This window comes from Mixophyes fleayi, chromosome 5 (genome assembly GCF_038048845.1).
Source record: "Mixophyes fleayi isolate aMixFle1 chromosome 5, aMixFle1.hap1, whole genome shotgun sequence".
NCBI lineage: Eukaryota > Metazoa > Chordata > Amphibia > Anura > Limnodynastidae > Mixophyes > Mixophyes fleayi.
In genome coordinates this window covers 124,829,582-124,842,085 of record NC_134406.1, presented here as the reverse complement: position 1 = coordinate 124,842,085, position 12,504 = coordinate 124,829,582, and the positions used below count along the sequence as shown (strand labels likewise).

At 33.7% G+C, this 12,504-nt stretch overlaps 1 protein-coding gene across 5 annotated transcripts in view; it reads right to left on the bottom strand.

The window, feature by feature from the left end:
• EPB41L4B (erythrocyte membrane protein band 4.1 like 4B) overlaps nucleotides 1-12,504 on the bottom strand; it is a 359,971-nt gene that overhangs the window by 177,713 nt on the left and 169,754 nt on the right. For all 5 annotated transcript variants that reach the window (XM_075212804.1, XM_075212805.1, XM_075212808.1 and 2 more), the window contains 6 exons: nucleotides 7,067-7,154; nucleotides 6,274-6,362; nucleotides 4,678-4,747; nucleotides 4,409-4,578; nucleotides 3,490-3,599; nucleotides 2,481-2,511 (listed from right to left, as the gene is read on the bottom strand). In XM_075212804.1, the coding sequence (XP_075068905.1) occupies nucleotides 2,481-2,511; nucleotides 3,490-3,599; nucleotides 4,409-4,578; nucleotides 4,678-4,747; nucleotides 6,274-6,362; nucleotides 7,067-7,154 (558 nt within the window). The remainder of the gene's footprint in view (nucleotides 1-2,480; nucleotides 2,512-3,489; nucleotides 3,600-4,408; nucleotides 4,579-4,677; nucleotides 4,748-6,273; nucleotides 6,363-7,066; nucleotides 7,155-12,504) is intronic.

Here is a 12,504-nt window from a genome sequence, read left to right as displayed (position 1 = left end):
ATCAGTTACCCAGAAGAAACCTGGTTCTGGATGCTGGTAAGGAGTACAATGGTGGCAGTATTTGTAAGCCCAGCCGGTTCCCAGCAACAACATACAGGGTGGCATAGGCGGTCCATTATTCACAATATACATTTGCAACATTACTGCTTGACTAATATTTCATATGTTGTAGTATAAAATAGAGGAGATAGTTTTGAGCTGGACTATCCCAAAAGCCTGAACAGATTGCTGCCTTTGAGGACAGAACCGGGGACCTGTTTCGGTCTGAAATACTTTTTATATACTGACAGTTACAGCTCACATGCAATATAAAAACTAGGAATAAAAGATGCAAGCATTGAGACTGCTCCGTCACAGCACAGTAAATGACAACATTAATTTATGTATGTTGAATGTTTAAATCGCACAACCAATTAGTCAGATAATGTAGTTTTTTTATTTATTTATATGATTTATACTTTAATATAATTAATTGCAGGAGAATAATAATAGACTGTAGAATCACTATTAATGTTGATGGGTTGGGCATATATGAATCATGACTAGTAAAGCAGGCATGTTCAATTGTTGTATGTAAATATATTAAAACAGGCTTTCCAAATTTGTGTAATTGAAAATTGGGTATGCTTCATACAATATGTCAGGCAAGTTGTGTGCTTCCCCCTTTGTTAACCTCTATTGCATTAACATCTATAGGTTTATTTTAACCTACAGGGTTACTTGACCCAGAACTGTATGTAAAAAAGGGGGGGGGGGGTGTTCCTACCTAACAGTAACAATCTGGGTAGCAACCAATCACTCACGTCCTACTGTAAAACTTTGCAAAATATGTAGTATTGCTATTCACTGGCAAAAAGGTTTGGCTGTCATGGCAACTTGGTTCCTGGATTATGTCTAACCTTGCACACGACACTATGACCCTGATGAAATGAAAACAACAGTAGAAAATACTGGCTATTTTTTATCTCCAGTATTTTCTAATATTGATTACAGAATGCTCAGAAACAGGCCTACTACTATTTAGCACCATACTGGTTTGCTAATTTTTAGATATTTTCTCTCCCTACCCTTAAATAACAAAAAGCACGGAACACAGTTACTAAAATGTAACTAAATATTCAGTAGTTATTTCAAAATACAAATTATTAGCAGACACAGGGAATATATTTTTGGTAATTTCATGTGTATTTTTCTGTCTTATGATCTTATGGCACACACATAGGAAACCTTCTTTTACATTAAGCACCATTAGAAAGCTGTATTCTGCAACCCAACAATTACAAACAATTCATATAGTTATCTATTATCAAACAACATAGAACAGACTGATGCAGATCGGTTTCCAAAAGTGTTCCTTTCACCAAAAAAGGCTATTTTTAAAGTGTTTAAATATGGCAATGGACTAATGACAGCTTCCAACCAGACGTACACTAATATATTTGGAAGTACTGATTATATATAGGTTAGTGCACATTAAAATAACCTTTAAAAGGAAAATAAATCCTACTTATACTATGTCAGTTCTATAGAATGAAATCTTCTGCATAAGTGTTTATATGTCTATTATATTCCATCTTAAATGACCACTGTGATATGCTCTAAGTAGGAACCAGCATATTTTACTGTTACTTAACTCCTGTGCTAACCTAATACTGCCCTGAAGTATGCAGAAATGTGTCATGTTGTTAACCCAAACCCCCCCGTAACCCAGTAAAAACAGGGAACATATGGTTCTTCATATTAAACAGAGAAAAGTCACATCTGTTTTGTGTGAAACCGATTCGCAGAGAGCAGTATTTTTCCATCTCTCATATGTTTTACAGAAGCGACACAGGCTTAATAGGCTATGCCAGAGTAATATATGGGTAATTGTTAGTATACCAATTTTTTTTTGATTTTACTGACATTTAGGGGCATATTCAATTGTCCGCGGGATTGCCGAAAATCCCGCGGTCCGCGCAGGATTGCCGTTATTACGGTAATCCTGCGCGGAAAAAACGTTAATACGGTAATTTACGCGCTGCATTTCAGCTCGCAGCTCCTCCAGCGAGAGATTACCGTATTAACGGTATTAGTTTTTCTGCGCTCGAACCCGCGGACAAATGAATACCCCCCTTATAATCTGTTCCTCCCTTCACCTAATATTAAAGCCCTGACTGAGGACAAACTGTGCCAGAGTATTTAAGATTTGTAAAGCTCAGTAGAGGTTAGAATTATACAGAATCATACAGTATATAAATATGGGCAATGGATCTGCAGAAAAAACAAATACAGTTGCTCAGGTAATGATACTAGTTCAAGCATATTTAATGTATATGTTTGTTCAAACATGATAATGAAATATGTACAAATCATGATAGAAAGACTAAACCCAGTAGCAGAGATGAAAATTAATAACACTTATTTGTTAGGTGTGACAACCACAAAACATTACCATCAACATTCAACTCAAGTTGTTACTCCTAGAAAAGTCTACCTACCAGAGTTGAGGGGCCTTCATTGGGTGGTTAGCTGAAGAAAATAAACATGTGAATGTTAAGTCTCATCAAATATACATTGTTTATTATGCAAAACTATTGTGTGTGCCTTACTAACATTTGAAAACAATTTTCAGGGATTATTTGCTATTTAAAAGTTGTGCCAATATGCCAAATTTTGAAAGCAGTCACACACACCAAACATCATCTGCGACATGATGCATTTTGTGACACACCAATTTTTAGTAAACACAACTTAAATCGCAAAAATGTGTTGGCACCTTTAAATTTATGCCACATATCTCCAAAACGAATTTAAAACTACATCCCCATCCGTTTCCAGCTACTAGTTTCTTGCAGAAAATCCAACCTTATGGACATAGAAGACAGCACATATCCAAAATTATATAATCATAATACAATATTGTGTTTAAAACTTTAAATACTCATGTTTAATACAGCCTAACTTCTTCAAGATACATAATCTGAATAGATATGGAGAACTGAATCTAGGGCACCAAACATTTTAAGTACTAGTGTGTCACTGGTAACTAATAATTAACAAAACTGTAAGATCATTGGTGATAACAGGTTTCAGGAACAAACATCATACAGAGACCCTACAATAAATCCAGTAACTTTCATAACTATTTTCTATTGTAAGGTTTGTCCATAGCAACAGATCCACACTTTGGTCAATTTTTGAATCGTGACTGTCTGCATGCTCAAAATTACTTTCAACATATGATGCACTGTTTAGTTTCCGTGGCAAAAAACCTTAATTGGTGGTTATGATGTATACTATAAACAACCATTCTGAGATTTAAGTTGCTATATAGCAAGTAATGCAACCAATATGCATCGCGTTACTAGTTCATAGATTGCCATCTGCAGCTGGCGGCTCCTCCTGACTGCACAATACAGGCTTCAATGCTCCATCTATTTTATTTCGGTAATATAGAAGCGGCGACATTAATAAAACCAAAAAGAAAAACCATTGCCAAAAGTGAACCTTTAAAAGTGGAATGTCTTCTAGATGGATATCGTTTGCTAGGACGCCTTTCAAAAGTACTAGTTCTTCTTAACCTTCCAGCGTGGGTCGCCTGGTATTCAGTCCGCCCACTACAAAAGCAAAAAATACATATGTATTATACATCATGCACAACTTCAACTTATGTACACAAGTTACTACTTCTGATATTTACCACTACATTTGGACATGTGTAGAAACGGTATTAATTTAACACTACTTTGTTAATGAAAGAGTCCGCTTTTAGTTTAAAAATATAATCTTCTGAGTGCACGGTGCTCTGTGTGTGTTATGTATTTCATTATTTGTATCTCCAATCTCAGAATAAGCCTCTACTTCCGTGCATCTGACTGAATGTTAAAAAGATGTAAAAATGTGAATAAGCACTATGACTAGGATCAGATATAGAATACCCAATTCCCTAGACTTTAGCTAGTCTTGATTTTTACCTTTAGCAGCCCCCTCTCCTTTAGATCTGAAAGTGGTCAATGGTATCCCGCTGCATCTGACCCTAGTCATAAGCATATTAAAAAGATGTAAAAATGTGAAGAAAAAGTGCTTTTTGATAAAAATCTATACTAACAAAACCGAATAGAAAAGATTTTTATATGAGATTTATTGTACGCAGAACATGCTAGTTCATGGAACCAGGCGAAGATTAATAAACTCAGGATCATATTTTAACATTTCCCACCATGCCTTTTATTATAACATTTATTCATTTTTAGGTTTAATAAGAATTCTGTGGTTTCATTCTTTTCATTCTACCTCCACAGCCAAACATGTTAAAATAGGATCTCTACAGCATGTACGTTTCACATTTTTCCCCACGTCCTTAAATTATCATCAATGATCACTAGTATATAAACTTGTTCTTTATATAGCATGACTAATGTTTTACCTGAATCTAAACCTTGATCCTAGTCTAATAAATTCAGATCGAGCTGGTTTAGTATGTGCTGGGGTCCTAAGCCTGAAAAATGCATGATGCTCCACAGCACATTTCCACAAATGTTTACAGGCTTTAGAGTTATCCAAGCGGAAAACAAACGTATGCTCCTGTTCTCTGCCCTACAATGAGAAAAGGTGAGGTCATATGACAAGTTGCAATTTACTTGAACTTAGATAAATATGCAAAAAAAACAAAAACAAATATTTTATATTACTTACCTGCTCATCATCTTCTACAACAACAAGTGTTAACTTGCTTTTCTTAAAGTCCATTTTGGTAATTTTAGGCCTACAGACAAAAAAAAAAAAAAAAAAAAAAGTTCTATTACCACAAACAGCATATTGTATCATATTAAATAAGGTATTATAACATAGTTACACATCAGTAACATAAGCCTACAGACACTTCATGTGATCTAATAAAGTCTCCCTCTTTTGAAGAAACTGTCCTTCTTTTAAACTTTTATATACACTATTTATTCCTAACTATCCCTATTCATGGGTCTCTTTGCTGGCTTCAATTAGTGTATACCATTTATTGCAAACTCTACATGGCTGTATTTTACTAGTGCATTATGAATTTTAGATCTTTCTATGGTAAGCTATCTTTTAGGCCAGTGTGTGTCTGCTAAAATGTGTTTATTTAAATAGTTGTAATATAATGCAAAATAATTTGTGTCTGTTTACTTTAATCGTAAAATGAACTCTCGGCAATCCAACATTTAAAAAATATTACTTGGATCAATGCTAATAAGATAACCAGATGAACTTAGTCAGAAATATTTAAGTTTTAAAGTGATGCTTTATTAAAATGTTATCATCTAAAACAAAATGCTAAATACCTTTAAAGGTATATCTCACAACACATTTCATTTCAGTTGACTATAAAAGGTACTGGAGTGGGAAAGTATACTTGACACAAAGGTTTAATAGAAACAAAACGGTATAGCCAGACATTGCAAGTTCACCCTCTTGAAAAGATATAATATAATATAATATATCAGCCACAACATTAAAACCTTCAGCCTAATATTGTGTAGGTCGACAAAACAGCATGAGTACCAGAACTAGACCATGGAGCAATGGAAGAAGGTGGCCTAGTCTAAAATATAACATTTTCTTTTACATCATGGCCAGGCTCCAAATTCCCCAGATCTCAATCCAATTGAGCATCTGTGGGAAGAGCTGAAAAAAAAAAAAAAGCAACACCTCGCAACTTGCAGGACTTAAGGATCTAGTGCTATCGACTTGGTGACAGATACCCCAGGACACAGAGGGCCTGTGGAGTACATGCCTTGAAAGATCAGAGCTGTTTCAGTGGCATAAGGGGGTCCTACATAATATTAGGCAGGTGGTTTTAATGTTGTGGCTGATAGGTGTATACACACAAAGTTATTATTTCATACAAATTTGAAATTCGCTCTCTCTTAAACCTAGTCTAACATATAGACAAAGAGTACAAATGCATGCATTTTTTCTCCGATGTAGGACCACACTTATGACATTACAGATGCCTCAAGAAGATTATTTCTGTTAAGAAAGTAGAAAACAAATACAACTCACCAAAAGTAATTAGGGAATAGTTCATCAAAAAAAATGTAAAAGACTGCCGCAATGTTTGTCATCTAAAAAAACCTTAAATCACTTACTTAAATATATGAACAATCATTTAAATGTGTGCAAAAAAGTTTATTGTCATGACATTTGGTATTTTGTCACCTTTGTACATTTGTTTTATAAATTGTAGTGAAAATGACAGGAAAAAAAGAGGGCAGTGATTTAAAAAGAGAAATAAACAAAACAAAAATGTATTACCAGAAGAATAATCCTATTTTGTTTGAACCTTCAAATATTAATATGCCTGTTGGTGTCAGTCCAAGTGCATAGTCACAAGAATCTTTTCCCTGTAATAAAACAAAAAATACGTTACCTTAAGATAAGCGATTTTAGTAATGGAAAACTGAGATCTACCACTGACCTTGGTAAATAGGCTTCTCCATGCTTTGCATGGAGAAGCATTGCAAGAAGCCCCCATCGTTGGCTACCCTGGCATTATTCTTTACTAGCAGGAGTTTTAGTAAACCGGAGAAGCTCTAAATCTTGCGAAAACTCCCAATTTTAGCAGGATTTACTGCGTATATCCCTTTGATAAATACACCCCCTAATCTCTAAAATGGAGTTTCTTGTAGTTCTCCCCTACTGGCCGCACTATTAGATTTGATGGAAAGTGTGTCTAACAAAAAATTACAAACACGATTATGATAGATTGGTAGCCTTGAATTTACCCTTGAATTAAAAAACAAAATATAGTGTCTAACTATATAATGATCAAATACTATGAAATAACTACAGTATACATAATATTCCATAAATATTTAATTTGCAAATAATGAATAGGATATATGGGCATCAAAGTGCAATAAGATGCAGCTCTCTGGAAAAAAAGTCAAGCCATCTAGTACTAACACTACTATTTTAATACTTTCTATCACCTTAGAAACATCATATCTTGGCTGTATTATGCCTTTAATAAATATATACATCTTCAATATACATGTTAAATCTATATAAAAACAATGCACAGCAAAATAAAATAAATAAATAATACCTTTACAACATGCATATTCACACCATACATTTCAAGCCACTTTGCTTTGTTCAGGTAACAAAGTTCTGCCTGTGATGGCGTTTTGCCCCTTAGAAATAAAAGAATTAAAACATAAAACTTAGAACACATCAATTAATAAAATGATTAGCTTTCAAATTATTACTGTATAAGCCTAACCCGATTGAGCAATTTAGCAAAGTTCGACACAGGTCTTCTCACGCAATTTAGTATATACTATATTTTTGTGTATTGTTTTAAAGCATTCCAACCTTGTGAGATACACACACACACACACTAATATATATATATATATATATATTTATTAAGCAAAAGGCGCTTAGTGCATTAATAGAAAAACACCAAATTGTGACAATACTTATATGTATATGTGTGTACCTCATACACAATAAGAATCTAAAAACATAGATTTACGCAGCAGGCAGCTCCTCTAAAAAAGGCACTCATTTGCAAGTGCTCAATTAATTCTAAAAGACAAAAGAAGAGAAGCGCCACGCATAGTGTATTAAATGACCAACAATTAGTCTTCTCAGTGTGACAAACAAGTGAATTGGCCTCGTACCAAAAAACAAATAATAAACAGCTTATCTGTAATTAGATTCCCGACATCCTATATATATAGAATCCTTGATGTCCAGTCCTTATGGCTCCAGAAATTCAGATCACTATGGACTCAGAGCAGAACGATTATGGTGTAGTATGCCAAATAAGGCTACCAACAATTCCTCAAAACTGGGTACCAACATAAGCTCATATCAAATTGATCCATAAAAAAAAATTTTTATTACAAAGATAAAATAATTGATATATATAAAATGCGCCCATACATAATATATAACATATATACGCTTATCTGCAGTCTTTCCTGATGGTAGTCACGGATCTCTCAAAACCACCTGGCCGAGGTAGATATGGTAATCCACGGAAAGAAACAGAAAACGCCTTATCCCCCTCAACGCGTTTCGTCACTCGACTTTTTCAAGAGGATTCCGGGTATGTAGTATAGTATGTTAGTCCAAATGTCCAGTTTATATGGTCCCACAAAGCACAAACACCTGTAAGTGTCATTATCCAGAGATCCGGCCGGACAAAGCGATATGACATCACTTCCGGTAACGGACCCCCGTCACTTCCGGTATCGGAAGATCTATCCCTTAACAAAGTAAAACCTTTTTCATATTATTGGATGTATTACTTCCGCATTATAACTATATCATAGCTTGTTTATATACAAAACTGAAAAAATAACTTTATCGAAAAAACGAGCCTCCTTATACTTATCAACAGAACCATTCATATATCATATTATCGTCCTCATTTTTGAACAATGGGAGCGCCATTTTCTAGTGGATTATACCACTTAACCATACGGAAGCCATTTTTAAATAGATCCCCTCGTTGTTAATAGGGCATTGTAACAATACATACAAGTATCTATTAAAGTATTACAAGCATCAATTAGTATACAATCCAACCAGGAATTAACAACAAATCAAAATACATACATAGATTACATATAAAAACATATTAAAAAAATGTATAACATCTTGATATATAATATATCTTCACATATCAAAAAGTATTAAAACTATCAAAATGCATAATCCCCCTGTCAAATAAACAAGAGGAAAAAAAGGAAAAAGGAAAGAGAGAAGAGCCAAAAAAACAATTATTATTCCAAATGATATCATATGAAGGCAGCTAGCTCAAAAGCTTCATTTAATCCACTTGGTGCAAGTGTATCCAGTTTATAGATCCAAAACATCTCTCTACGTGATAATTTATTAGCCAAATCTCCACCTCTAGGGCCCAGGGAGACTTGTTCTATAGCCTTAAATTTAAGCCCCTTTGGATCAGCATTATGATGTTTATTAAAATGTCTAGGAATAGAGTGTATATCCAATTTATTTTTAATTGATCTCACATGCTCCTGGATTCGTAATTTGATATTCCTCTTCGTTTTCCCAATATACTTTAGGCCACATGGGCATTCAAGCATATATATAACAGATGAAACCAAACAGTTCATATGTGATTGGTAATAAACAAGAGTTTAAAATTCAGAGTCTGTAAATATCTTGTTCGGTCCATCCACAAATTTACATACATTACATTTAGTGCATTTATAAAAACCATTAGGATGCTTTAAGAAATTATTAATTTTATCCTCACAAACCACACTTTTCAGATTACTAGGTGCCACCATGTCTTTTAAATTCCTAGATTTCCGAAAAACAATATCAGGTTTTTTTGGCATTGTAGGACCTAAAACGGGGTCTACACAAATCATGTTCCAGTATTTATTAAGAACATATCTTACTCTTTTTTCTCCCATCCCATAGTCTGTGATAAAAGGGATCAGATTCTTTCTTTTCCCTCTCTTTATATTTTAAAAGATCGTTTCTCTCAATATCATTAGTTCTTTTTAGTGCTTCAGAGATAATAGACTCAGGGTATTTACGTTCTCTAAATCTTTCAACATAGACCTCAGTTTGTTCTTTACATACATTCTTGTCAGAACAGTTACGTTTGATTCTACTAAATTGAGATAACGGAATATTATTTTTCCATTTTCTCATATGGTTGCTCCCATAATGTATATAGCTGTTAGTATCGACATTTTTAATAAAAGTTTTAGTTTCTATTCTATCTTCCTTAATTTCCAGAACCAAATCTAAGAATTCAACACTTGTCTCATTAATGGAAGAGGTGAACTTAAGATTAAATTGATAATTATTTATATGTTGAAGAAAATTTTGGAAGAGATCCAAAGACCCATCCCAGATAATTAGAATATCGTCAATATATCTACGATATAGGATGAGAGATTTCGAAAAGGCATTCTCCACAAAGATTTTTTATGTAATTTAGTCCTGTTTATTTTGTCCCATAATTATTTTAAATTTTTGGGAGCTTTTTATTTACAATTATGCGGGACAGCCATGGGCACCACTTTTGCACCTTCTCTGGCTAACCTGTATATGGGCAAATGGGAGGAGGAATCTATCTTTGTGGAGAATGCCTTTTCGAAATCTCTCATCCTATATCGTAGATATATTGACGATATTTTAATTATCTGGGATGGGTCTTTGGATCTCTTCCAAAATTTTCTTCAACATATAAATAATTATCAATTTAATCTTACGTTCACCTCTTCCATTAATGAGACAAGTGTTGAATTCTTAGATTTGGTTCTGGAAATTAAGGAAGATAGAATAGAAACTAAAACTTTTATTAAGAATGTCGATACTAACAGCTATATACATTATGGGAGCAACCATATGAGAAAATGGAAAAATAATATTCCGTTATCTCAATTTAGTAGAATCAAACGTAACTGTTCTGACAAGAATGTATTTAAAGAACAAACTGAGGTCTATGTTGAAAGATTTAGAGAACGTAAATACCCTGAGTCTATTATCTCTGAAGCACTAAAAAGAACTAATGATATTGAGAGAAACGATCTTTTAAAATATAAAGAGAGGGAAAAGAAAGAATCTGATCCCTTTTATCACAGACTATGGGATGGGAGAAAAAAGAGTAAGATATGTTCTTAATAAATACTGGAACATGATTTGTGTAGACCCCGTTTTAGGTCCTACAATGCCAAAAAAACCTGATATTGTTTTTCGGAAATCTAGGAATTTAAAAGACATGGTGGCACCTAGTAATCTGAAAAGTGTGGTTTGTGAGGATAAAATTAATAATTTCTTAAAGCATCCTAATGGTTTTTATAAATGCACTAAATGTAATGTATGTAAATTTGTGGATGGACCGAACAAGATATTTACAGACTCTGAATTTTAAACTCTTGTTTATTACCAATCACATATGAACTGTTTGGTTTCATCTGTTATATATATGCTTGAATGCCCATGTGGCATAAAGTATATTGGGAAAACTAAGAGGAATATCAAATTACGAATCCAGGAGCATGTGAGATCAATTAAAAATAAATTGGATATACACTTTATTCCTAGACATTTTAATAAACATCATAATGCTGATCCAAAGGGGCTTAAATTTAAGGCTATAGAACAAGTCTCCCTGGGCCCTAGAGGTGGAGATTTGGCTAATAAATTATCACGTAGAGAGATGTTTTGGATCTATAAAATGGATACACTTGCACCAAGGGGATTAAATGAAGCTTTTGAGCTAGCTGCCTTCATATGATATAATTTGGAATAATAATTGTTTTTTTGTCTCTTCTCTCTTTCCTTTTTTTCCTCTTGTTTATTTGACAGGGGGATTATGCATTTTGATAGTTTTAATACTTTTTGATATGTGAAGATATATTATATATCAAGATGTTATACATTTTTTTAATATGTTTTTATATGTAATCTATGTATGTATTTTGATTTGTTGTTAATTCCTGGTTGGATTGTATACTAATTGATGCTTGTAATACTTTAATAGATACTTGTATGTATTGTTACAATGCCCTATTAACAACGAGGGGATCTATTTAAAAATGGCTTCCATATGGTTAAGTGGTATAATCCACTAGAAAATGGCGCTCTCCATTGTTCAAAAATGAGGACGATAATATGATATATGAATGGTTCTGTTGATAAGTATAAGGAGGCTCGTTTTTTCGATAAAGTTATTTTTTCAGTTTTGTATATAAACAAGCTATGATATAGTTATAATGCGGAAGTAATACATCCAATAATATGAAAAAGGTTTTACTTTGTTAAGGGATAGATCTTCCGATACCGGAAGTGACGGGGGTCCGTTACCGGAAGTGATGTCATATCGCTTTGTCCGGCCGGATCTCTGGATAATGACACTTACAGGTGTTTGTGCTTTGTGGGACCATATAAACTGGACATTTGGACTAACATACTATACTACATACCCGGAATCCTCTTGAAAAAGTCGAGTGACGAAACGCGTTGAGGGGGATAAGGCGTTTTCTGTTTCTTTCCGTGGATTACCATATCTACCTCGGCCAGGTGGTTTTGAGAGATCCGTGACTACCATCAGGAAAGACTGCAGATAAGCCTATATATGTTATATATTATGTACGGGCGCATTTTATATATATCAATTATTTTATCTTTGTAATAAATTTTTTTTTTTATGGATCAATTTGATATGAGCTTATGTTGGTACCCAGTTTTGAGGAATTGTTGGTAGCCTTATTTGGCATACTACACCATAATAGTTCTGCTCTGAGTCCATAGTGATCTGAATTTCTGGAGCCATTAAGGACTGGACATCAAGGATTCTATATAGGATGTCGGGAATCTAATTACAGATAAGCTGTTTATTATTTGTTTTTTGGTACGAGGCCAATTCACTTGTTTGTCACACTGAGAAGACTAATTGTTGGTCATTTAATACACTATGCGTGGCGCTTCTCTTCTTTTGTCATATATATATATATATATATATATATATATATATATATATAT